At 36.9% G+C, this 27,983-nt stretch overlaps 1 protein-coding gene across 3 annotated transcripts; it reads right to left on the bottom strand.

Annotated features, from left to right (window-relative positions):
- Positions 1-819: 819 nt before the first annotated feature.
- LOC128868103 (maternal effect protein staufen) lies at positions 820-23,526 on the bottom strand. 3 transcript variants are annotated; one of them, XM_054109849.1, is made up of 8 exons: positions 22,959-23,526; positions 18,231-18,604; positions 7,302-8,302; positions 7,033-7,232; positions 5,487-6,969; positions 5,128-5,427; positions 4,714-5,066; positions 820-4,635 (listed from the first exon to the last, which is right to left on the bottom strand). In XM_054109849.1, exons 2-8 carry the CDS (start codon positions 18,524-18,526, stop codon positions 4,453-4,455), a joined length of 3,816 nt encoding a protein of 1,271 aa, XP_053965824.1. In that variant the 5' UTR covers positions 18,527-18,604; positions 22,959-23,526; the 3' UTR covers positions 820-4,452. The 3 variants fall into 3 exon arrangements, with proteins under 3 accessions (XP_053965824.1, XP_053965826.1, XP_053965825.1); XM_054109851.1 differs by lacking the exons at positions 18,231-18,604; positions 22,959-23,526 and adding an exon at positions 12,148-12,346; XM_054109850.1 differs by lacking the exons at positions 18,231-18,604; positions 22,959-23,526 and adding an exon at positions 9,893-10,039.
- Between the last annotated feature and the right edge of the window lie 4,457 nt (positions 23,527-27,983).

Raw genomic sequence — 27,983 nt, 5'->3', positions numbered from 1 at the left:
TCATATTTTGCATATCGTCCCCTTAGTATTAAAATAGCCTATAAATTTTTTGATGTTTTAAGAAAATGAATTTCAAACTTTTTGTCGAAAGTAGCTCTCACTCAAATCTCGTTATGTCTGTAAATATTTATTATTTTTTGACTGACGTTTTGACCCACTTTGTGGGACTAGAATTTGACAAAATTTTGGCCACATATAAAATCGACGATGGAGAATCCAAAAATTCAATAAAAAAATAATAGCCTATGAGCACATAGGCTATTGTTATACTAAGGGGACAATATGTTTTAATTTTATGATGAATATTTTTTTATTTTAATTAAATATTTAATTTTTTGTAATTTTTATTCTTATTCATTTTTTCATTTGTTTGTAATAATTGTTAATTTTTTTAATGAAATAATTTTCGCAATTTCTGTGTTTATTTAGTTATTTTCCCTCTTCGTATTATGCAGATGTTTCCATGGTATTATACCAATTTTTTCATCAAAAAATATTTTTTTTATTTAATTGTCTTCCCCTTTTACGACTGAATTTTAATTAAACAGCATCATCAACGTATTTATTTAATGTGCTTATGCATAGTTTTTTGGCTCATTCACTTTTTGTTCAATATATTTATGAATTCAAATTTGCCACATAAAAGTTTAGTACTCAAACTTTATTAGTACCCAATTCTAGACCTAAAACTGTTTATTCACATTTGTATAATTTTAAATATTTATTTGAGCAATAATACACATACAGAAACTTTTTTCATACATTTTATTTCATTTTTATTGGAAAGTATGGGAAATTTGGAAAAAACAAATCTAATAATTTAAGGAAAAAATTAAACATTTATTTCAATTAAATGTATATATTTATGTACGTATATATTGAAAGAAAGTAAACTTTCGACAACAAATACTTAATACTAAGTAAAGAGAAACATCGGACAACCCATAATAATTTCGGCGGATAAGCAACAATTTAAAAATTTTCAACATATTAAATTTTCTAAAGCATTACATAATGCGCATTGCAAACTACCATAGTTTATCTACTGCTGTTGTGAGATATACTAATTAAGTTAACAATTTCGCGACATGGGTTTTTCAATATTTGCCATGTAAAATCACCAATTCACCATTTATCGAAAATACAAATAAGAAAATAAAAAGAAAAAGAAGAGGTTAACGCAACTTATTATGAATTGTCTGTGTGTGCAGATGAAGAAATAAATAATATGTATTATGCAGTAGAAATACAACTAAGTACACACCCCTCCAAGTCGTCAGTTTCAAGCAGCGAAAAATCGCAAGTTCGCCTCATTGAAATTGGCAACATTGAAGCAGATAGTAGCGCTGTTGTACGAGTACTTAGCGAGTTTTAAATGATCAGCCAGTGTCATTTAATTTATAAATAACCTATAGCGTATTATTTTCGTTTCACTCGTGGTTGTTGGTTATCAATCGCTATTGTTTTTTTGTTTTTTGCAAATAATTAAATTAACAGTTATGCAGGCATGCAAGTATGTATGTATCTATGGATGTGAATGTGTTGTTACGTCTATAAGCAGTTTATAAATTAAATTTACGACATTCATGCAGCTCTTTATTTATTTCTTAAAAAGTATTTAATCAAGTAAGATTATACTTTTTCATTATTACGACGAGTTCCATCATCGAGAAAAAAGTATGTATGTGTGTGTTTGCATTTGTGCAACACTAACAAATAAACATAAGTTTTATATATATTTTTTTGTTTTTGTTTCTAGTAATAATATGCTTTTAGAATCAACACAATCAGCAAATGTGCAGTTATGCCATTCATAGCCAAATTGCTGTTGTATTGATTTTAATTTTTTTATTTTTTATTTTTATTATTATTATTGTTTTCTTTTGTTGCAAGTTGTATTTAATGAATTTCGCATTTATCTAAAAATAAATTAAAAATTTCAAATTACCACCAATTGCCACGTCCATACTAGTATAATACATCGCACAAGTATGCACATATATATATGTATATACACATGTACGTGCAATCTGCTCAACGGTTGCGCATTTGGATACAACAACACCCCAATTAATTTCAAATTTTTATATTTATTTTTAATATACAATCAAAATACGACCACATGTTACAATTTCTTTTATGATGATCCTTAATGTATGTATGTGTGTGTACTGCATATTTTCGATTTTTTTTTAATCCAATGACGTTGCTTACACTAAATTACTTAATATTTTTGTATGTATAATTTATTTTCTTAGCCCAAGGAAGTTTTGAAATAAAGTAGAAATGTTTTCAAATTACAAAATTGCCTGCGAAACCACGATTTGATTTCAAGTCACAATATATATTTTTTTACACTTCACTAGTGGTTCAGCAATTAAATTTAAGCTGCATATTTGCAGGCGCACATCATTTGTGTAATATTTTATTTAATTCAATCTATGTAATTTGAAAATAGCTTTTACTATTGCAACATGACAATAAATGAGCGATTGAAATAGGTTGAACGGTAATAAATCGAACAGAATTTTCACTGTTACTCCAGACACGTTTCTTCCATACTTTCACCGCAACAGAGGCGATCAAAATACAGAGTGCGCTTTTCAAAACACTGACTGTGCTGGAGATACATTTAAGTCAAGATACGGTCTTAGTTTTTTAGCGTTCATTCAATGCTTTGTTGCAATACATTTTTTATAATTTTCATATAGGAAACAAAAATATGTACATACATATTTTTTTTAAATCTGTTAACCCAGTGAACACAAATAATACATGCTTTCGTGTTTCAAACAGTTCAGCAGGGGTAATTTTGAATATTCGAAAATTGGGCAAACGGTAAATGAATTCAAAAGTAATAATTTTTATAAACTCATTCCTCTACGTTATAGAAAAAATCGCATACTAATGTTAGTCTTTTCATAAGGGAGTGTCCCTATGAAAAAAAAGAGAAAAAAAGAGACCGCATTTTCTACGGTATCGAACCCTTGTGATATCGATATGCGATGAGAGAGTATATCTATCGTGCGAAGAGATGGTAGATAACCTAAAATTGAATTCTAATCTCTCCAGAAACATGAACTCTGTTAAAGTGGCACTATTAGTGGCGTGAGAATCGAGTTTTCTGCGGTATCAAAGGAATTCCATTAAGGGAAGAGTTGAAAAGTACTTAAGGGAGGGAGGCTTCTGTCGATAATAAATTATTTTTTCTTACTAGGGGGATAAAATCTAAAGAGATAGATAGCAGATAACCAAAAATAAATTTTAATCTCTCTAGAAATGTCATCTCTTCTGAAGTGGCACTAGGAAGCATAAGACGTGAGTTTTCTACTTTATCAAATCCATATCGATATATGTATCGCTTAAGGGCATGTCTCCTCTGAAGAGATAGTAGCGAATGTAGAAATTGATATTTTTGCGGTATCGAACCTTGATATATATTTATCGGTGATGGAGCATATTAAGTGAAACTATGATGGGTACGTTTCCACGACAGTCGGTTCTACGTTACCGAAACGCCAAGGACTGTCACTCCAGCAGCATTCACCGTATGTAAGTATGGGGAATGTTTATGCTGCTACAACAACAACAAACTATGATGGGTAAGAATTAACTTTTCTACAGTGTGTACTTTTATCTCTAATAAAGGAATATCTCTTCTGAAGGGACAATACAGAACAGCGACTCTCTACTACTCACTAATCAAAATTCACAGATTTTCGGAAAATGTATGCCGCTTGTTGTTATGTCCTTGTATTCGGTTCAGTTCAGAAAAAAATTTTGCTTTTCTATTAAATTATAATGCTTTCGTATTAAACATTTTTTTGATCGAACGTAAATAAACTGCTTAATTTTTCACTAAAACTGTTTTTTGATCACAAAAAATAAGTAATTCTTTGAGACTGGTTTTTAGGGTTACAATAAATTTACAAAATATCAAATCATTCTTTTTTTATATCTAATATTTTTTAACAAAACTCACTTATTGCTAACCGACATAAGTTTTAGCTTTTTGCTCAACTTTATGGAAACAAATTTGGTTCAGTTAATGAGCCTAACACATTTAACTAAGCAGATATATAACAAAATAATTATATAGTAAGTAAATATTTTTTTCAACGCAACTAGTATATAAAAAAATTGTATAAATATAGCAGCATTGTTCATGTTTTCAAATTGTTTGTAAAATTTGATATAACTTTTTTGTTGCACATTCGTTCGCAATTAATTTTCATTTTTTTCTATATATATTTGGGATTTTCATGAAATAATAATTTGTTTTGAAATATAATTTTACAGCAACTAACTTTCAATTCACTTCCTGCTGTTTGTGTAATAACTCCCCATATTTTAGGTATATACGGCTTTTTTCGCGCCGAATTCAATTTGAATTTATATAGTTCTTAAATTATATACAGTTTTATTCAAATTTCTAGTTTTTGTATGCCAAATTTAATTTGTAGCATTATTCAAACCTAATTCACTAAGAATTTTCAATGCATTTTTGGCGGCATCATTTTGAGATTCTTCTGCGCTGGAACCCACGCCATGACAAATTTGTGGTGGATTTGAAGAGAGCGTTACGATAGTTAAGAATTCACTATGATTTCCTTTTGGATAATCGGAAAAGTTCACCTAAGTGTTTGAAAAAGTTCATCAAGTATACATTTAAAAATAAATTCTTTGTAAAATAATATGAAATGCAGCACAAACCTCGAATCCCAACAAATTTGCCAGATAAAGCAGCTGGTCTTTCATGTGCACACCTGTTTGTTTTGATGCGCTATTGCTAGATGATGTTGTGTCGCTGTTGCTTGTACTACTGGCAGTATTTGTAATATTGCTGCTCTCAGTGTGTGCCGCAGAAGTCGCAGCCATGGTTGGTGTAGCGCTCGCTGCGGTTCCTACATCAATGCCTTTCACCATATCGCTTGCATTGCTTTTAACCGCAGTGGGTTGCACAGTTTGCACTGCTGTGCCCGCAACTAACTCAGCGCGCTCAATTTCCCTATCCTCGGCCGGGAGGCAGTTTGCACTGGGCACATATTCCTTTTTTTTGGTAAAATCTGAAAAAAAGTAGAAGATCCAATTATTGCATTTGCACAGCTGTATTGCAAATATACTCACGTTTTTTATTATGACGCAAAATCAAAATGCCGGGTACTTGCCCGGCTGTTGTGGACACGAGCGGCAAATCCAAATGGGCCTGCACAGGTGCAACTGTTGTAGCAGCAGCGTTTGCTACTTCAGCAATTGGCTGCAATGCTGTTGTTGTTGTTGTCTGCTCTTGACTTGCTGTTACACTGGCGACTACTGTTGTTGCAGACGCAAATTGCTCTTTAACAGCAGGCTCGGTATTAGAGGATGTTAATACTGTGTTGTTCTCAGCGCTAATGCTGCCACTTTCGCCCATAGCTGTCAGCAAATCTGTAAGAGATCCGGATCAGTATTATTCTTTATAGTCCGGAGCATTTCCAAAAACTTACTTTGTGCTGCATTACGCTTCGCTAGCTTCTTGCTGTTGCCGGTGCCACGTGCCGCCATGCCATGTGCTGTCACCTCCATAATGAATTCGCGCCGACGTGAGTTCTCATTTCCATTTTTCGCTATCAAATCAAATATGGGCTCTTTTTCCTTGCGAGTTTGTTGCAATTGTATGAGTCGCGTAATGGGATTTTCCGCATCGGCATCTACTTCATTTTTCTCTTTAATCGAACCACTGCCACGCTTGCGTCGTTCCCCAACGGCGCTACCAGCTTTTCCACTAACACCTCCAACAGCGTCAGCACTTGCAGATCCTTTGTTGGGTGTTTTTACTTTGATACGTCTAACAGGCGACTTGGTGGGCGACATTGGTGGCAGTTTTTTCAGCTCTTCGAGCATTTTTTCGGCGGCACGTTTTTTCGACGTTTTCTTTCCATTTCCTTCGCCCTCCGTTACAATGGAGCCCACGACGCAAGCTGTTACAAACTTTTTCATATGTGCTGGCCCTTCCTCGCGCAGCACCTTAAAATGCACCGTCAAGCTTCGTTGTATTCCGATCTCGTGCACCAACGAAATAGGCGATTTACTGTCGCTTTCCTCGATGCTGTTGTTGAGTTCTTCACTTATCTGCGTTCTAGCCTGTGTTTTCAGCACCTGCAAAGCACGCGCCGCGGCATCGTGCTTGGCTTGTTGTAATGTACGGCCTAAGCCAACAAATTTCTGCTTGCCTACGACTAGTGTCACTTTGGTCAATGCAGCAGATATGCCGTAACGGTGGGGAAGCGGCCCATGATGGGGATGTGGCATTGGCGGTGGTGGAACCATGCCATTATGTGGAGCACCACCCATATGCGGTGGCGCCATCAAGGGATACCGTTGCTGTTGATTATATTTGGGCATGAAGGCGCGCTGAGCTGGCGTAAGGTAGCGTGGCCGCATGCCCGGTCCGCCCGCAGTATGGCCGTGCATCGGTGGCGGGGGCGGTGCGGCATAGGGGCCATTTCGACGCACAAATGCAGCCGGATCCATCATACGTGCATGTGGTGGCGGTGGATGTTGCGACAGCATATTGCCGCCAGCTACGCCGGGCGGGAACGCATGTGGTGGTGGCAGTGGTATGCCATATCGCGGCGGCATCATAGCGTCGGGTGGCGGTCCGATTCTATCGGGTGAGGTGACTTGACGTGGATTTAAGAGGTAATAAGTCTGTTCGCCCAACTTCATAGCCAGTGCATTTAACTCAACTGTGGGCGTGATATTGGAACGCGATGAATGACCCTCACCTTCGGCATTGCGACGAACCACTTTCGGCACTGGGTGCTTGTATTTGGTCTTTTCAATAGCCTCTGCAGCTGCTAAATGTTGGGCTTTCTTTATTTTGAAGCCCTCAGCGGAATACTCCTCCTCGCCCAATTTCAAAGTGACAGTGAACCGTTTGCAGTGCGCCGGACCTTTCTCACTGGTTAGGCGATATTGATGTGTAATCTGTAATTTAAAAAACTAAATTAAGCAAATTATTTTAATTAAATATTGTAATTTCCTGCTTGCCTTGTTGAATCGCGCCAATTCGTTCACAAGACACATTGGTGTCTTCTCTTTAGAATTTTTTGACCCCGCGCTCTCCTCGTTAGACAATATATTACTATTGTTGTTATTTGCTGGATTGTTGCTAACCACTTCATTGACAGTAATATTTGTACTTTGTGTCCTGCTTACCGCATTTTCCTTATTAGCATCGTTGAAGGAAGCTTGAAAAACAAAAAAAACAAACACGCTCATTTTCAAAATAATACAGTTATAAACAATTTTGGATTTACCATCTGTTTGGCTTGTGCTTTGCACAATTTTCGAACTCTCCTGAGCTGCAGCGGCTGCAGCAACAACTACACCATCGTTTACAGCGGCGGCTACGTTGCTAGCAACATGAGCTTTTGCTGGCGTCTCTGTAACGGCAATTGCATTGGTGCTGCCAATATTGTTATTACTACTACTCTTCGATACGTTCTTAGTCTCTTCTATGCTCACTAAAGGACCTACAGTAGGCACCTCAATGTTATTCGCTGCAGCGCTGCTGTGCAGACGCGCTTTTAGCACGCGATTAGGATTTTGTAAAATAGCTTTTGGTGGCATTCCACCACCACCAGTGCCAGTACTGCCACCGCCAGCGTTATTGCTATACTTCGACTTATGTATATTATTGTTGTTGCTTTGAGCAGTCCCGGCAGTGTAGTAGTTTAATGCTGTAGGCGGTTGTTGTGAATGTTGAGCCGGTGGCGGCGGCGGTGGATGGCCGCTGATAACATTATTGGCAATATTCAAAGTTGTTTGTAGTTGTTGCTGCTGCTGTTGTTGTTGTTGTGTTGACGTCTGTTGCAGTGGTTGCTGATGCTTCAAATGTCCAAGCGCTTGCTGTGGTGGCATTTGAGGCACTGCAAGTGGGTGTGGCTGTTGTTGCAGCGGCGGCGGCGGCGGAGGTTGCTGCTGTTGCTGTTGATGGTGCAGTGGATGTTGTTGATGCTGATGTTGGTATGCCGATGATGTATTACGTGACGTACGATGTTGCGGTTGCGTTGTTTGATTTTGTTGTTGCTGTTGCTGTTGTATTGCTGATTGCGCTGGCAGTGCATTGCCGTGCGTGTTGCTTCCGCTGTTGTATTGTTGAGTTTGATGGTGATGATAGTGATTTTTGTTTGTACTATTGTTATTGTTGTTGCTGTTTATATGTTGATGCTGCTGACGTAGCTTTTGCAGCTGCGTGCTAGCGTGCATCGACGGGGGGTGTTGGATTTGCTGTTGTTGAAGTGGTTGTTGACTCAAACTGCAAATGAATAAATGGTTATGATTGACTAAAGTCCACACTAGGAGATTACATAAGGAGTGGTGTGACTAAACATTGTATTTAACTACACAATACATTTTTTGGTATGCTAGCGGCTTGATTTCATTTTCCTAAAAACGAAGAGCCTTAGAATTTAACGCCACATTCTTCAGATTAATAGCCCATATTCCCGCACAATTACTGTGAGCTAGGCAATACCTCTGCTCTTCGTGCTCAGATTCCGAAATACAGAATATCTTAAGACCTTGAAAAACATTCGTCAAAAAGCAATCACAGCACTTATTTTGGGCGGCAAATAATGGACACACCGATCTATACAGAAGTAATCTGTTACAACAATAAGAACAAAAACACAGCTGCTCTCTGGTCTTAGACTAATGAAGTCGCTAGAAATATGACAATTGGTCATCCCGATAATTTACAATACTCATATATATATATTAACTTAAAGCTCGTTCTTTGTAAAGGGTTCTTCAATATATGCGCAGATGCTTTGGACAGGTACAACGAAAAACTTGATAAAGCCAAAGCTGTCACATTGAAAAACTTTTTTTTTAGCTTGGAATGAATAGTATGAAGCTCACAAGCATTAAGTTTGCATGAGGAACATTTCGACGTCGTTGTTGTTGCAGCAGTTTTCAAAGCCCTGTTGAACGCAATGAAGTCGTCGATCGTTATCGTCAAGATAGTCTGTTCACTATACAGAGCTAGTTTACTAGGGCGGCAGCCCTTGGTCGGCAAAAACCCCGAGTCATTGCGGTAACGTAGAAGAGCTGCCATGGGAACAATTACGTTCTGGATATTGTAGCAGGTTAAACTCCTACTTATCCGGAATTGACCCCGACATACCAAACATATGTCCGGCATGTGAAGGCACCCCGCACGACACTAACCACCTTTGCACATGCCCTTTAAAACCCACTCATCTAACACCTCTCTTCCTCTGGACCGAACCTGTCGAAACAGCATGTTTCCTAGGCCTACCTTTAGATGAGCCTGACGTAGATGACCGGTGATATACTCTAAACTGACGGGGATTCTTTTACTGCTACAACAACAACGCCATCGTCAACCTCAGCTAACGATAGAACCAGTAAAGCATCTATCTCAAGGTGTTGGGTACAGAAGGAGATCGATGGTAGATGAGCCAAAGTCATCTTGCACGCCGCCGACATTCACAACCTACCGATATCGTGTGGAACTCTGTGAAATCTGTGATCTATGTAGACAAACCACAGACAATGTCCACTCCGAAGGCGAGCATCTATCGGGTTCTTAATAAAATCGATGAGCCCCATTTATGGGAAGATGTCATTCAAAAGCGGTTCACTATTGGATAGTATGCGCCACGGGTAAGATTTAGCTATTTGCCCCATAAGTGTGGTTTGTTGTGTCCAAATAGATTCACTCGATGCAAACAAATTTAACATAAACTTGTAGTCAAGCGTGCAAGCCTTAATTGAGAACTCATTTTTTTAATAAACTCCGTTTGGAATATGCGATTTTTAATTTTTTGTAAGCAGTAAGCTTAATTAATTCCTCATATTCTGCCTTAAAACAGCCACTTACTCTGTCCATTTATATGCTCACATTCACTTAACACATTACACTGTTGGTTATCACTTTTTTATTGCTTTAATTTAAACTAATTAATCGAAATTTCTAACAAACTCACTATGAAAATCACGTTTGCGCCTTTTATGACATACGCAAATTAGATTACACAGTTTAGCTGTCAAACTTTGAAATATGCACGAAGGAAAACAAAGGACAAAGGAAAACAAGCAAAACCTCAGTAAGCTCGCTTGTACGAGTCAATCAATGGGGTCATATTGCGAAGCATCATCGTCGATGTAAAAATGTTGCCACTTTTGCAAATGTCAAGCGTGAATTTTGGTGTTTTATGAACCGATATCAGCAAAATTAGTAATGGAAGAAGAAAAGTAAGCAAAACCGCTATTTATATATATATATGAAACTGCCATAACTTTCATGCGATCAATTACAGACATTTGTGAGAAATAAACATCGACCGGTACAACCGAAATAATTTGAAATTAACAAAATATTTTGAAGACTACGCTTTGACTCCTTTTACGCTTTTGTGTTTTTTTATATAATATTTTAGTAAAAAGCCCGTATCGCAGATTTTCAAGTTGCCCACTGCTGAATTGATCAAACAATTCATTATTAAAATCTCATTTCGAGCAAATGCACACTGCGAAAGATAAGCGCAATATTTAGGTAAAGTATAAGCAGAGAATCTGCGATAGAGTAACAGGGTTGCAATATTGCAGCAACTATACAACTATAGAGTAACACGAAAATGCCCATTATATACCCCAGTGTGGTCCACGCATCAATCCTTGGCACAAAAATGGCAATTGACCCAACACCAAAAAACTAGATTTAATCAACAAAAATGGAAAACTGAAAGAAGTCTTGTAAATTTATAGACAACAAATTAAAATAGGTACATCGAAAAATACAATAAATAGAAAGCAAAAAAATCCTCATTGTGCTGCACATTTTCACACAGTTCATACTGCCTTCTGTAGATTATCAAATTGACACAAGGAACAAATTAGTGGTAAGCAAAAAGTTTGGTTGATCTAAGAATTAGGCAAAAAGCAAATTCAAAATTTATTAATTAAAGAATTCAATGCATAAAAAAAATTGTTGGATTAAAATCTAAAAATTTTCTTTTTCTTAAAAGAAAGTATGTTCGAAAGACGATCTGCGTAAAAGATTACAATGCGTTACTAAAAGTAAGAGCGACGCTTTTAAGCCCTCTCCAGCGATTCGCAAATGCATGAAATTTGTAAAAAACTTTTTATGAACCAAACTAAAATTATTACGTTTGGTGCTGATGAGAAGACTTCTGTTCATCGTGAAAAAAAGCAAGAGTTCAAACGACGGTGAGACAAAGCACAGTGAGGGTAACTTAAAAGCTTAGGAATCATTTTCTTGGAATGGAATTGGTGAATGGTGAAAATAAATGGCAGTACGGATAAAATTGCTTATACTGATATTCTCGAATCCACGGTGAAACCATATTCCTTCAAGCCCATGCCTCTAAACTGGTTGTTCCTGGATGATAACGACCCCAAACATACAGCAAAGGTGGTGAAAAATAGGTTTTCCAAAGAAAAAATATCAGTTCTGGACTAGCCAACGCAAAGTTTCGACCTTAACCCCATTGGAAATCTATCGAACGATATTAAGGTTAAGGTTGGGTACAAAACAATTTGAAAATGCCAAAAACTCTGGCAAGGAGTACAGGAAGCGTGGAATTTTTTTCCTTTGAAGATCTGCCAAAAATTAATAGAAAGTTTACCTCGCAGGTGTGGAGCAGTTTTACAAAGTTATTGATATTCAATAAAATACTAAACAGGTAAGAAATTAATAAACAAATTGAACCAATTTGAAATAACTAATTTATGTTTTTCTTGCAGATCGATAAAAGTGTGCTATTTTAAAGTCCAGTTTAAAATGTGATAAATTCCAGTACTTATAACTGTAAATATTGAAATGAAATTTATTTAACGATTTGTGCAGAATTAACTCTTTTCCTAGGTCATCCAGTAAAAATAATCATCATCATATGTTATTGTGGGGAGGCGCGCTATTTCTCCGTCCATAGCTGTATATGCCAATCATGATGAGCCAATTACTCTAACGGCATCTGGGAGATTATTCAACACACATTTTACAGAAACTTTCACAAAACACATTTGAATTATCAGCTAGGTCAAAGATCTGGAAGTATAATTTCTAGATTCCCTTTAAATACTTCACTTAATAAATCACTTTTAAAAACATGCCTTAGATTTCTTCCAGGCAAATTTTGTGGTACAATGCCAGACTCGATCTAAAATATCCTTTACTGCTGTTTTCCAATTATAAAATCGGAACATCTTTTTAACAAATTATATTTTTCATATTAAGTAGCATCGGAACACCGAAAAGCGAGAATGACACAACTTATTTAAACAAAATACTGCAGCATGAAAATTAACGTTTCACAACCAAAAACTGGCAGGTCACAAAGTAATATCAACAGCATAAAGATTTCTTTTGAACAAATAAACAATGAACACAGCCAAAAGTGTCGAAAAATTATGAAATTCACCGAAATCGTGAAGCGTCAACCGCGAATTGAATAAATACTGGAAGAATAATGCGCGAGAGCAATATAAAATCACTGCAGTCCGCGATTTGCTGTACCGGGCAAATGATCTCTCGTTTTGCTACTGATTAAATGTAAATGTAGTTCGGTTGCAACGCATGCGCACAAACGCGAGTGTAAACGAACTGACAGCAGAGGTGAATGTTGAAATCCTTGCGCAAATAGACCCACTTAAGAGTACAACAACAAAAAAAAACAAAAGGCAAAAAACTGACCCCTCCCCATTGTTATGACTGACTACAGAGCGCTGGTTTTTGTTGCTGCCTTCATACACACTTTTTTTAAATTACTCATTGTATCCTTTATTGCTAATGGATTTGTATGCGTGTGTGTGTGTGTGTGGTACGGCATAATGACGAAAGCGCGAACAAAGGCGGAAATCGCCAAACAAAGCACAAAAGCCTCAAAGCGCAAGTTCACTTTAGTTTTGATGCGCCAGCAGCAATAGCCGCTCCAGCGCAGCATCGAGCGCCTTTGAGGTTGACAACATTAAACAACTGGCGATCGGTTGCTGCTGTTCTTGCTGTTGATTGGCCCTTCATGTGGTGATAAATGAATTCAACTTTATCTATTTTTCCTAACCCGCTGCATTGAATTAAATCGTCGAGTTGAAATTAATGCTGAGGTACCAAAGCAAACGTTTTAGTTTGGGTTCTGTAGCTAACAAAACTATAGCCCCAAGTAGCATTGGTTGCGGCCGGGCTGCAATTGTCGCCGTTAGTGCTAAGCAATGAACCATAGGAGGCCACAACACTGACAAACAACCTAGTGTAGTCAAGTTAATAAAGATAAAGAAATTCAAAACTAAAAAAAAATTCAAAATTCCAAACAAATATCCAAATTAACAAAAAGAAATCATCAACGGCCAGTGCGTTTGCCCAGTGCGCACCTATGTTATGCCGCCGCTCTCGCTGCTGCTTGCTATACGCAACAAAAGCAGGCCAATTTTTCTAATGCGCTTAAGCACAGACAACGGGCGTTTTGTTTCGATTGTTTGCCGCGGTCACCACTCTGCCACTTCAATCAACATATCCGTAACCCCTCCTCTATACCTCCTCGATGTATCTCCCTCTTCTCTAAAGTTCTCCTCGTATTTTCGTACGATGCTTCTTTCGGGGGTTCTTTTTATAACATTTTTTTTTTTTTTGACAATTTTGTTTTGGTGAATTTGGCAATTACTTGGCTTGGCTGTGGCGCTTTAAATAGGTCAACGCCATCATCATCATCATCAACATCCTTGCCTTCACAAACGTCATTATCATCAGCATCAGTATCACCATCGACATTGTCAACGTCATTGACGCTGCGGCATACTTCCAAAATGTGTCAATTTCAATTAGTGTTTAAAGTTGAGTGAGTGCGTCAGATAATAAGAGAACCAACTTGAGTTTGAGTTTGATTATCCTTTTTCATTTTTTCCTGAATGTTCTTAATTTTTTTCTAATTGCATTTGCATTGTTGACAAATCTTGCAGTCTAGCACAGCATTTGATAAAAAAACTGAAATTGTTCATATGCTAATAAGGTATTTTTTTAGAAACCATTAAAATGGGATTATGGTTTGCTTATGCACAGTTTGTCGTGGATCACGATTAAGCACGAAATTTCCGAATAAGTTATCTGATCTGCTGATAGATGAAATCGTATTCTCGAAGCACGCGGGAATAGATATTTAATTGGCCTTTAAGGGAGCTTGGGTGGAGGGAGCTGTGGTCATCTTTGAATCATATGTAGAAATCGGTATCTTTATAACTGATTATTTATTTCGAAGTATTGAAAACTCATTATTATTATGAGGGGGATTTAGCACGACCTGAAAGATCTATTGTACGCCCTTCAGGGATTCACAGTATTTCTCTGAGTCCAACTTCTTCAATTAATTTTAGTACAATGATGACATTGTTTTCATCGCCACCAAGCCACTTCTGTACCTGCTTCACTCAACCTATCGGCGTTAAGTTAATGCTATTAACTAACAGGTTGAGGTGTAGTTTTTAACCGCCTTTTACAACAGTCATCCGTTACCGCGGCAAATTCTAACCCCTAATCTAGCGGCCGCCGTAGCCGAATGGGTTGGTGCGTGATTACCATTCGGAATTCACAGAGAGGTCGTTGGTTCGAATCTCGGTGAAAGCAAAATTAATAAAAACATTTTTCTAATAGCGGTCGCCCCTCGGCAGGCAATGGCAAACCTCCGAATGTATTTCTGCCATGAAAAAGCTCCTCATAAAAAATATCTGCCGTTCGGAGTCGGCTTGAAACTGTAGGTCCCTCCCTTTGTGGAACAACATCAAGACGCACGCCACAAATAGCGCGGCAATTTTCTTTCACATTAGAGTTGTTTTCCATTAGTTTAATCGCTGGATCTGTCGTGTGAGTTCTTTTTGGTGCTTTAGGTGACAGTGCACAAGATTTTCAGTTGAAGTTGAAAGAAAACGGCACGCTTCCTGAAGGAACCGAAGAAAAATACTTTCCCTACTGCTTCAAAGGTTTCATGATTATAAGTAAATTTGCATTAAATCAAAATAAATTTTTTACAGTGAAACTCTCCTTATGTAACAGTTACACCTCGTATGTACCTAAATTTGTGAAGACATAAACTTGTAGCCGATCTCACAAACTCAATATTAACCGAATTATGCGAGATTAGATTTATACAGGGTGGGGCAAACTCGATTCCCTAATGTAAACTGGCCATAATTTTTGACGTAGACGTAAATGCGGCTTAAAGTACGACATTTTAAAAAGTAGACGTCAGTAGAATTCTAACCATGTCGCAGTATACACCTGTCGAACGTTCTGAAATCGTCGAACTTTACATTAAGAATCAGAACTCAATTATTCTGACTCAACGCGCGTTTCGTGCAAAATTTCCTCGGGAAAAAGCACCTGATCCTAAGACAATTCGTGCATTATATGCTAAATTTAAATATACTGGTATTCTCAGTAATGTGCCACGTCTAATTATACACCGCAGAGCTAGATCAAACATCAATATCACCATTGCACAGGAGCTTTTACAGGAAAATCCAAATCTTTCGACTGAACGCGGTGCGGGGAACGTTACCGGGCTATGCTTAACACTTTTTTGCGTTCTGAGATAAAGACAAATAACCTAATAGATTATTGGTTCCAACAAGATGGCGCAACGGCTCGCCTGACTATTTATTTATTGAACGAAATGTTTCCAAGTCGATTAGTGTCAAAAAAAGGTGATTTTGACTGGCCGCCGCGTTCACCTGACTTAACTGCTCCCGACTTTTTTCTGTGGGGATATTTGAAGGGAAAGGTTTACACTAACCAGCCGAAGACACTTACAGTTTTAAAAGAAAATATTCGACAAGAAATTGCAGCCATAGGACCAGATACATTAAAAAAAAGTCATGGAAAATGCAAAAAAACGAGCTCAACTTTGCGTTAAAGAAAAAGGCAAACATTTGCGTGACATCATATTTCACACATAGTGTAGTCGAATTCTATCGATTAACATTAGTTAACAAAACCGATTAAACTTAAATCTGTTGTATATTTTTCACATAATATGAAAAAAAAAAATAGGGAATGGAGTTTGCCCCTCACTGTATTTATTGAAGGTTTGAACTTCGACCTCATGATCATTTGTACCCTCGACTCATCATAATACCTCATCCAAATCCAGTTCCCTCAGTAAACCTAAAATGGATCTGGGGGGGCTAAGCGTATGGGCCATTCTTTAGGCCAAAATATACCCAGTTTTCTACTTCTTCTCGCTTTGGCACTCCATTCGAGAAGGTGTATTGGAGTTTTCGAGGATTGAAGACAGCTACACTATTTAGATCAACGGAGCGTTTTTTTTTTGTGTTTTAAGCATATGGCTGATGGTTTGGATTTAGCAAAATATATTGAGTTCTGTTCGATAATCGCAATCAGACGGTTTGGTGATTCCAGTTGGCATCCACTCCGATTTCGACAACCCAGAAACGATTCATAATGGATGATACAGTTCTTCCTAACGAGTTCTTAAAAGTTCTAGAAACCACTTATGTGAATCTTAAATCTTTCAAAACTTCACCGCTTTTGTGCGACACCAAAGTTGTGGTCTTCAGTGGTAAGCTCATTGATTTGGAATAGCATTTAAAGGGGTGTTTTGCCTTTGCATCAGAATCAGTCTTCGTAAAAAGATTCATTAAAAACACGATGCTGGAGTTACAGTCGGCAATGAAGACCTGACAATAAGCGTCACTCAGACAACACCTGCACCACCACCTACAATGAGAAGTCTGTATATTTATATAAAACAAAAAAATGTTCATTATTCATACATTTGTGAAACTGACACAACAACTGATGTGTGTTAATTCTATCTGCGCCTTCTGGTGTGGTACGAAGCCACTAGTGTTGAGACAATTCTAGCGAAATTTATTAAATTGAATCTTTTCTATCTATAGTGAAAAAACCCATAATGTTTTTTTAATTTTTTCCATCTTTCTCTTGGTTATCGTGATGTTTTTTTTTGCGTAAAAATTAATTTTCCTTTTTTTCGTTTTTACGTAACTGCTCAAGTGATTATAGCAACAAAATTATTTGACAGAAAAGTGAGAAATTTATGAAAGATGCCTCTTCACAAGATAAATACTGCAGTCGAGGCGGACACACCATTTGTTCTATTGTAATTTTCAGGAACTTATTATATACATACATATGTACATATGTATCTATTTCTGGATTATTCGTACCTTCATCTAAAAATATTTTTTTGTTTCGGGTCTAGACATAATCGATTATTATTTTATTGAACTTTTTCCATTCAATTACAACATTTAAGTATGTGCAGATGTATGTATGCACCACCCTATAGCAAACAATTTCAGCCGTTTCTAGGTATAAATAATTTATGCAAAATGAAAATAAAAAAAACTTAATTTTCACACGTTACTCTCAAGCGAAACAATGGCCAACTGTTTTTTCATCGAATGGTAGCATGAAATAAACTCTTTTTCAAAGGCGGTGAAAAATTAACTGTATGCATGTATGTAGTTGGGTATGTATATGTATTGCACATATGTAAATACATACATATGTTCCGGGCAAAATTCTTAGAGGGCAAAACAGGAAAGCATACGAACAGAACAGAAATATTTGGCTGTGATAATAGTAAGTGTTGTTGCTGCTCCTAACTACTAACAACTAACTGCAAATGCCACCACTACTTCAATGTGAAGTGGGAAATAGGCATGCACGGCAAGTTACGCAAAAGTATGAGGAGCGCTGTCATACACATACATTCATACATACTTCCACATATGCATATGCATACTACGAGAAGGCAGGGTAGGACAACAGCAATAGAACTCGTTACGCCTGAACGGAAGTCATGCTGTGAATCAAGACAGCTACTAGGCAGCCTGGCAGCCTCCCCAACCCATCATTTGGCTAGGCCGCCACACTGACAGCTATTCGCAAAGGTGACTACACTTGGTTGCATAGAGCGAATAAAGCATAAGAAATCAACAAAAAAAAGGAGAAAAAATTGAAATTATAATTTATGAGTTGAGAAAATACAAAAGACGAAAGGAATCGCACGAAGCGAGCGTGTTCGTTCGCTTTACTTTAGCAGACATGGTCATTTACATAATTACGCCAGCGCAGGGAACGTTAGAAACTATCGGCAAAGAGAAGTCAATTGTAAAAATGATGAAAAAGTGTATACAACTACATCAAATTTCTGAACATAACTTACCGCGCATGATGATCGCGAATATGTGACGTTGCACCAATTGCCGAGCCTGCAATAACTGCAGCACTGCCGGCGTTCGCTGGGCCATTGCTAAGACGTGGTTGCTGTTTCTGCTGCGGCTGCGGCTGTTGTTGCTGTTGAGTGGCCTGTGGTGGCTGTCCGGCTGTTGACAGTGGCGCATGCGTCACATTCAAGGGTGGCATATGCGGCTGAGGTTGGGAGTGCGGCGGTGGCACAGCCATGTGGTGAGCACGCATATGCGGCGGTGCGGTACGTGCGACATGTGCATGATGTTGCATATTGATACGAGCAATCGATGTGCAGCTAAGAATAGAATAACGCTCCTAAATTCGTAATGCGCCTGCGCGAACGACTAACTAAAAAGAAGAGAAATAGAAATAAAAAATAATGGCATTAATACTGCAATACTGCAATTCGACATGCAACAGCAAAAGAAAAAATGTGAAGAAGGTTTAAGTAAAAGAATTACACAGCAATAATTCAAATTATGCAAATTCGCAGTGCTATGCAAATACACGTATGCGCATACATATACAATATTCTAGATATTTGTATTTTTACTTAAGGCAACTGAGTTCGCGCAAAAATATGCATTCACATTGTCAACGGGCAATGTCAGCTTTCAACACATGCATTGTTCGATAAATGCATTCCAAATTGTTATTGCTTATTTTCAGTTGTTGTTGCATTTTATTGCTTTGCCACCGCATTCAACTTGTGTGTGTTTATTGTTATTGCTAAAGCTCATAACTTCTGTTGTAAAGTTGCTGTTGTCAGTTGCATCTTTCTGCTGCAATTTCTACGAAGCTAAAATCAAAAAATAAAAATGCAAACCACCCCGAAGAGAAACGGCAATTGCATTTTTTCCTGCTATTTTCATACACACATACATACATATATTTTATAGTACGAATAAGATCATGCAGTTGCATTTCTTGCTTTATACTGTTTACTTTTCTACTTGTACGAATTATAATTGGATAAAGTTGCAGCTGCAGTTTGTTTCTTCGCCACCCGAATCCAAACGGTGCAACGGGTTAGAGAGTCTGCCGGCAGCGAAGGGAGGAATGCGCTGAAGGCAAACAAGCAAACAAACAAACAAACAACTAAGTTTGAATATTTAATTTTACTTGGCTATTGTGAGCCGCCACGTCATGCTGAGTAGTTTTGTTGTTAATTTTTAGTGTCAATAATTGTCAAATAATCGCTAAAATATACAAACATTTCGATTTGGGTTCTAATAAATATTTAGTCCGTCACAAGGGCAGTACACCTGATGGTTGGAGCGCAACGGAAGGTCATTGAATTCATTGGCAATAGAAATGAGTTTAAATGATTATTCTAAATTTTTTATATTACTGCATATATTTAAATATGTAAATATGTTTGTACGTATGTATCTAGATCGTACCACATTACAAGGTACACCTCTGTGTCTGAAGTATTTTTGCAAGGTAATTTCGATTTTTTTTATATCTTCGGCATTTGCAGTCGGCCCTTAAATTATAATATATCGATGTTTACTCCTCGAGAAAACATTTTATTTGTTCCGAAGTTCATTGGCCTTAAGTAAGATGTTCTAGTGTTTATTTATTTATTTTAAAAAAGTCAAATAAATTACTGACTAAAACGATAACTCCGAACTGAAGTGCAGAAAGTACATATTTAATAGGTTCCTACTCCCTAACGTACCATCTTAATACCAGTGAATCAAAGCTTGTTAAAAATCATTAAAGTTTTGCTAGGGAAATTTTTCGATTTCAAGGCCAGTAAATTTTGTTTCCTCACCGAACATAATATAATTTTAATTTTTTTTAAATAAAAAGTTTATAACTCAAAGTACTTTTGTACAAAATTACGAAAACTTTAACAGATTTTTATCAAAATGCTATTTTTTTAGTCAGAAGCTTAACAAATTTCGTGTGTTCAGATTCATAGCCTATTAGTTTTGGTACAATAAAGTACAAGCTTGAGGGAAAAATATTTTTGACATTTTTTTTTTCTGCCAGCGGTGTTATGCATTTTCTTTCATATAACGAATGATTGGAATTGAAGGGCTTACAAAACTACATCCGGGCCGTTCAATAAAACTTCAGAAAAATATTGAAAAAATATTTCGTATTTTCTTTTCTCATACTTAAGTCACATTTGCTCTGACCTGAGTCTGGGTTGTAAAATTTTCGAGTTCTTTTTCAAGCTGCCACTTTAAGCAGTCAATAACGCAGCATTTTCTACCCTCTACAGAAAGTGACAGGGAGCGTTATTCAGCTGATTTTAGTTAATGTCTATTAAAAAAATGAATAAATTACAATTTTCAAATCAAATTTTTTTAAACAAAATATCTTTTTTAGTTGTTGTTGTAGCAGCATAAACATTTTCCATATTTACATACGGTGATTGCTGCTAGAGTGACAGTCCTTGGCCGGATATAAATCCGGGTCGTTTCGGTGACGTAGAACCGACTGTTGTGGAAACGTTAGTTCTACACACTTTTTCATGCCGAATTTCCAAGATTTTTTTAAGTTCTTACAAATAAGTATCTGATTAGGCGATGACCTCCTCATTCGACGTAAACCACTGTCCACTGAAGACTTTTTTAACTTTGGGGGCAAAATCCAGTGAATGCGGAGAATCCATAATTTTTGCTAATGAAACTGAGCACCATTCGAATACCTGTACGCAGTACCAATTTTTGCGAATTACTTTCGATTTTATTTTTTTGAAAACACTATACCTTTTGAAATGCCTATAGGCTCAACAATTTCGCGCGGTTTAATTTCTTTATCACTTAAATCTGAATGGTGGATTTTTTCAATCATTTCAAGATTGATCACTGCCACTGGACGACTCGAACGATGTTAAGCTTTTGTGCCAACCACTTTGTCGAGTGATATATCCAATCCAATAGATTTATCGATGTAGAGAATCAATACTTCATAGGTGTGACATCATAAGGCCGAGAAGGCCAATTGATAGGTCGCTTTCGTGAAACTATGCGACCGTCAAATGTTTCGCGCAATAAATGAACTGCGTTGTATGGGCATGTAGCGCCGGATTTTTAGAGCTAAAGCACTTCCACATTAACTGCCACACCAAATGTGAATAATCAACTAAAAATTTTTGTCCAATAACATTTAAAAAAACATGGACCAAATATTCCAGCACGTGTATGTGGATATAACGAAGAGTTACATTTACGTTATCACCGGACACTGCCAAATGGGAACACATAGGAAACGTGGGAAAATGGGAATACATGGAGTTTTCCTCGAATGACTCCTGTTGCAGCTGCAGGAACGAGGATGAGGTGGAGAACGTCAAAAAACATTACCGGAATGACTCGGGTTTTTCTCGACCAAGCGCTGCCGCCTCAGTAAACTAGCCCTGTCTAGTGTACCGTATCCCACCCCAGGTTGAGAACGTTGAACATTTCCTCTGCCACTGCCCCGCTCTTGGCAGAAAGTGATATCACTTTGTAAACTATCATTTCTTTTGATGTCAAGCAGATTTGGAAACGACAGCCATCATCAGTGTTTACCGTTTATCCGAGAGACAAATTGATTTCACCACATTGAGAATTAGAGTGGTATCTTGAATCCAAACTAGTAGTATCACAATGGCCCTCATTCAAGAATTATAATCCGCTATTAAGATATACGTATGCACATGAATACAAATATACGATTATGTGGGTATAGTATGTGGATATAAAATAAATTTGTAATTAATCTTAATCTTTATGAAAAAATTCGGCAACAAGTGCTACTTTGGGTTGAGTAGGCAATCCACTTGCATATCGTCACATGAAATCAAAAAAGCCCTAAGTTACATTTTAAAAATTTTACAGGAGAAGCAAAAAACCTTTTAAAATGAAAATGTTTTATTCACTGTCACCGTCACCGGCTTTTCGAATTTTGTTTATACCAACGTCATTATTGGTTGTTGGATTATAAAATTTTAAAGGAACATATATAATGATACGGTGCATAATAATCAACTAAAAAGTCGATTTTGAATTTTTTGTAACTTAGGGCTTTTTTGAATTCATATGACGATATGTAGTTTTCTATCGATGAATAAAACCCACCATTTATGCCCTTTACATGGAAGAATACAAAATCCGTTAAGACTGTGTCTGAGCATTTCCTCGAATGTGTCGAGTCTGCGCTATTGGAATAAGTTTGAATGCTTTCGACCAAACAATTTCACTTTCATGATTTCCCCTATCTACTTTACCTCACCTGGTCGAGGGCCATCAATTTATCTTATCTTAAACGCCGTGCGATAAACTATATTAACATTGTACTAACTCAGCCAAACACAATTGTTTCATATAACCAGGAGTTAAGACAAAGAAATAGGCACATCAAAGTTAGGATGGTTTGTCTGACACCACTAAGACAACCCATGTAGTATGTGCTTAATTTTATGCCGCAACTCAAAAAGAATGATGGCAGTATAATTTATTTAATTTTAAAGTCTAATCCAAATGTTATAGGACTTATTAATTTGATGTAAATAAAGTATATTAATTCAAACCCTTCTCATACTTCACATCTATCATCACAATGCGTCCCCAGCTGACAACTTTGCCAGCGTCATCATAGCCGAAAACAAAAAATATGTATACACTATACGGCGTGAGGTAGGCGCAACCCTTCATATATATATATATGGACCTCCATATGTACGTATTTGAGTACAACTTACCAGCTGATACAATGAATGGTTGCCGCCGTTACTGTAGTGCTAACAGGGCAGAGAAGACTTCGACGTTTCGCAATCCTGCTGGCTCGTTTATATTTGCTGCTTCTGAAGTCGGCGGACAAATTTCTCCGTGACGTTGTAATCAAGTAGCCACAATAATTCTACTTCTCCTTTTCTTTTATGCACTGATTCTCGATTTTCACTTACTCCGCTGCACTTTTTCCCATTGATTTTGCACTTTTATTGATCTCGAATTTTGCACTTTCTTTGCGTGAACTGAATTTTGCCCTTTTTTTCCTTGCATTTGCGGTTCTTTTGTTTCTACGATGAAATTTTCACCACTCTTTTTTTCGTCGCCGTCTACGCTCGTTTGCTTAGATTTAATTAAAAACTATCTATACTTAAATTTAATTGTTGAACTCTGATCATATTTTGTACACACTATTTGTTTTTTGCTCTTTTTATTGGTTTTCTTAATTTATTCCAGTTTATTTAAATTGTTATTAACGTGCGGCCATATTTTGTGCGGCTGCGATGGAACTCGAAGAATAATAAATGCAGAATGCAGAATACAAGAACAAGAAGCAGACGCATGGTTGTATTTAAACAGTATTTTCATCAACTTTCGCTTTCCCACTTGTGAGTTGCTTGATAACTACCGGTAGAGGGCTCAATTTTCATATTGAATCAACAGATGTCGCTAACGATGGACTGGATTTAATGGAAATTTTGAAAGTGAAAATTAAATTATTTTATTATAAGTAAATGCTTGGCCTGGACTTAAGAAATTTACACACTGACTATAACGGTATACACACTACATATGTATATCCTGGAAAAGTATTATTGTATTGTGTGCAGGTGTTAAATAGACAGGATAAAATTTCAATTCTTACCTCAAAAAGTATTATTAGTTTTTTTAAACGAAGAATTGTTGATTACCGACTTTTTGACAATCAAAAACTATTTTTTATTTAACCTATCTTCTCTCTAAATAGCTGAAGTCCCTAAAGCTGCAATTAGTGGTGCCGCACCGTATCCATAACCGTAACCATAGCAATCCGGTGGTCTGATAAAAAACAATGCTGTAAACAATTATAGGTACCGCACCACATCGCCATAACCATAACCGTAGCCGTATGTATTTTGTTTTTTCCCCGTAATTGTAAGCAGTTGTGAAATACTTTACATTTGTTTTGATATCTGCCAATAAAAATTTAATATTAGGAATGGCCGACGAAAAATTTATTGACATCCGCGTTTTTATGACAAAACGAAAATGTTGTCATTAATTCTACTTCAATATCAGCTATTTATAGTCACGGCATGACCAATCGACATGACTGTCAAACGGATTTGGACCGAAGGCCGCAGGGAAGCACGTTAATTGTTTGAAATCGGTGTGAAAATACTATTATAGATTTCTCAACGATCCCGGGTCTTTATTTTTGATTTTATATCTGTTTTCATATGTTTCATGTTTTACGAAATGGCTTTGTAAAGCGGAACTGGAATGGTACAGATTATCGAAGTGCTATCAACACCACAAATAAACCTAAAAACATAAAAAGTTGCATTCAGAGTCGCATGATAGCGGTGGATAAGGCTTCTAATGTAAAATAACCCCTGTCGTATACTTTTGTGCGGCGTGGCCTCCCAAAGAATTATTACGGTTCGTGCAATTAGAACTCTTATGGTGCTCACACTCACCAACTTAAACGTACGCCCGTATAAAGTGACGCGTGTAAACTAATGAGAGCCACATGTAAATGAATTCTCACCACCGTTCCGTAGTATCGTGGATCGTTGTACGTGCGTATATTTACGTTGGGGAATGTGAGCACCATTACCCAGAATGATATGTACGCCATTGTGACTAAACTATTCTAGGTTTTGATGTGGAGTTCCAGCTTTATTTTGATGTTGATTACACAAAACGTCTTCCATTAATTCTTGCGGAATGCTGTAATGGTCAAGTCAAGTCAATATACAAGTAAATCCGCATCGTTCAGGTATCGCAGACCTGACTGCTTTAAGATTCTTATGGTTTTGTTACTTAAGCATAAAATATCTTCCATTAAAATCTCGAGAATTTTGCTTCCGTTTTGGTTGTTACAGTGAAGTCATCGGTCGTCGTCGTGTTTCTTATCTAACGGTAAGACTAGGAAACAGGCAGTTTAGTCAGAGGGTTTCCAGCATCTTAGTAAACACCGACTGAATTCATATTCGATGTTTCAAAGCGGCTACAAACAAGTCTCTGATGGGGTCCCACAACTTGCACTTTGCGACCCAATTACGTTCTGTATACCTTCCTATCCACCTTGGAATCTAACCTTGGAGACCAAGCCTTGAAATCCAACGTAGAATCTCTCTTGCCAACAAGTGCTACTTTGGACTAAGTAAGCAATTAAGTAGTAAAGTCCTCTCTCGACGAACAAAACTAAAACTTTATAAGGCTCTCATCATGTCCATCCGTAGATATTTGGTCGATGACAACATCCGATGAGGTGTTCCTTGGAGTGTTTGAGAAGATGTTTGGACTTTTGCATGTTGGGCGACGGCGAGTATTGTAGGCGATGGAACAATGAGCTGTATAACCTTCACGAAATAGACACAGTACTGCGAATAAAGATCCAGCGGCTTCGTTGGCTGTGCCATGTCATCCGAATGGGTACGCTCTGGCTTTGAAAGTATTCGATGCGGTACCAGCTGGTGGTAGCAGAGGAACAAGAAAACCTCCTCTGCGTTAGAAAGAGAAGGACTTGACCTCCAATAGTGTGTCCAACTGGCGCCGGCTAGCACAAGAAAGAAACGACTGGTGCGCTTTGTTAAACTCGCTCAAAATCGCGCCAATTAAGAAGAAGATGCTTGAAAAGTGGCATACCTAATATACAACCTGAATACCGAGAGTGCCTATTCCCAGACACCTAAAAAACTACTAATTACTCACATAACAGTAGAATTTGTGGGCTTTCGTCTTGATAACGGCCGTTGAAAGTTTTTAGGTCTCACTAATATGGTTCTCCGTAGACAGAGGTTCTTTTTCATCTGCCTTCCCTGCCCCAATAGCTTTTATTAGCGAAAAAGTTTCTTTGCTGCTTTTCTAGATTAATGTTAATATGAGTATAGTATTTATACTTCCTCCCAAATAAACGAGAATTTCTACTAAGAAATTTGGAAATTTGGTTCAGTTGGCTATCGCGGCAGCATTTTTCCAGGCAGGACATTGGAAGTATTCCTTCCGAGTTCTCAGTAAACTCGATGAAGCTGCATTAATGGCACACGTATATTATTGACAACAATATACATATTTATATACAAGTAGAAGGTGTTATCAAAACGATATGGTTCTCTGGAGCAAATTATTTTCAACATATCCAAACCTAAGGTCCTAACTCCAGTTTGAAGTCTTGTTTGATGTCGACGAACCTCGTTAGTTACCAATCCAGTTAATAGCCCCTGTACGATTCCCATGTTTGCCTACTCATGTCCAACACACACACTCCAATCATTGCTTCATTATTGTTTTAATTGTAAGTCTATTTCTGAGTACCGTTACCCTACAACTTATCTACATACGAGTGTCTTCGCACATAATCATTTCCTTTTCTCAAGACAATCGAATTAAAAATTCCACAAAATAAAATAAAATTTTTACCGATTTACATACAAAACGAGATTCCGGCCACATTGCGACGGATTACACATATTTACACACATGGTAGGTATTTTTGTATTTATGTTACATCATCGAAGCTGACACTAAGCAACTCAGCCATCAGCACATCGACACCGGCGAGCCGGTATTACCATCAGCAAGAGCCGCGCCTGTGCCGAAATCAGGGAGAAAGAAGTAAAAAGTTAACATAAGTGGAAACATTCATTTGCAAAATTTCTTCCAACTCTTTCGCATTCCCTTGTTTCCCTAAAAAAAACAAAAACAAAAAAAAATAAATAACCTAATAAGTTACAATTTTTGGCAGCTGAGCTAAAAATTTAACGAGTACCAGCATACAGATAAAAATAAATAATAAAACGTAATCAATTTCATAATAAGGTGGATTATTATCTACAATTAATTAATCAACTATACCCGGCGGCAGTTGGATGTAAACAGGTAAAAACACCAATGTAAACGGTATTTATTTGATTTGGTGGCAATAAAGGAATTCTTATAAGAGGTTTACTTTGAAGTGGACAGACAAATAGATGAATAGGTGTTTGCAAATATTTAATCAGTACAATATTTTTAGTTGTCCTTGTGTTTGCAATAAACTGTGTTTCAAATTGGAGCTTTTTTTTGTAACATTTGGCGCGCATAACTACAACAAAATGTAAGGTATGACGAATAAGATAAGATGGTGATATTCTGTTTTTCAAATTTTCTCAAAAAAAAATATTTTTTGCACAAATAAATATGTGTTTTACTAAAAATAAATATATATTTTCGGTTGGTTTATATCGACATCAAATCAATAAATGCATGTATTTGAAATAAATATAGCTGATATACGATAGGATCACGTGATGAGATCATATGATGCTGATATGAATTGAAGATCGCATCAGATGATCTCATAATATTATATAATATTATATATCTAACAAAAATAAAATCACTTGGTTTATACAAACGTCAACTCACTAAATGTGTGTATTTAATATAAAACTGCAGGTACATGATAAGATTACGTGATGATATCATATGCTGTTATCTTTCGATGAGTTCTTACGATGCGATCTGAAATTTTTTATTTATTTATTTATTGAAAAGAGTAATAATTATAAATAATTATTCCACTTAAAAGGTAAGAAAAAAAGGGAACAAGCACTGACTGCTAAGGCCTTCGGCTATTGTTTTAAATGGTTAATAATATGGATAAAGAAGAAAAAATGAAATAATTATATAATACTAAGTTTACTAGATGCTAGCTTCAAGATTATAATATATTATACCTATACTGGAGAAAAGATGAAGATAGTACAATCGAGGGAATGTGGATGTAACCACTACTATATACCTATACC

The sequence above is a fragment of the Anastrepha ludens genome, chromosome 6 (genome assembly GCF_028408465.1).
Source record: "Anastrepha ludens isolate Willacy chromosome 6, idAnaLude1.1, whole genome shotgun sequence".
NCBI classification, from domain to species: domain Eukaryota; kingdom Metazoa; phylum Arthropoda; class Insecta; order Diptera; family Tephritidae; genus Anastrepha; species Anastrepha ludens.
Note: the sequence above shows the minus strand (reverse complement) of the source record. Positions and strands in the feature narration are given on the sequence as shown.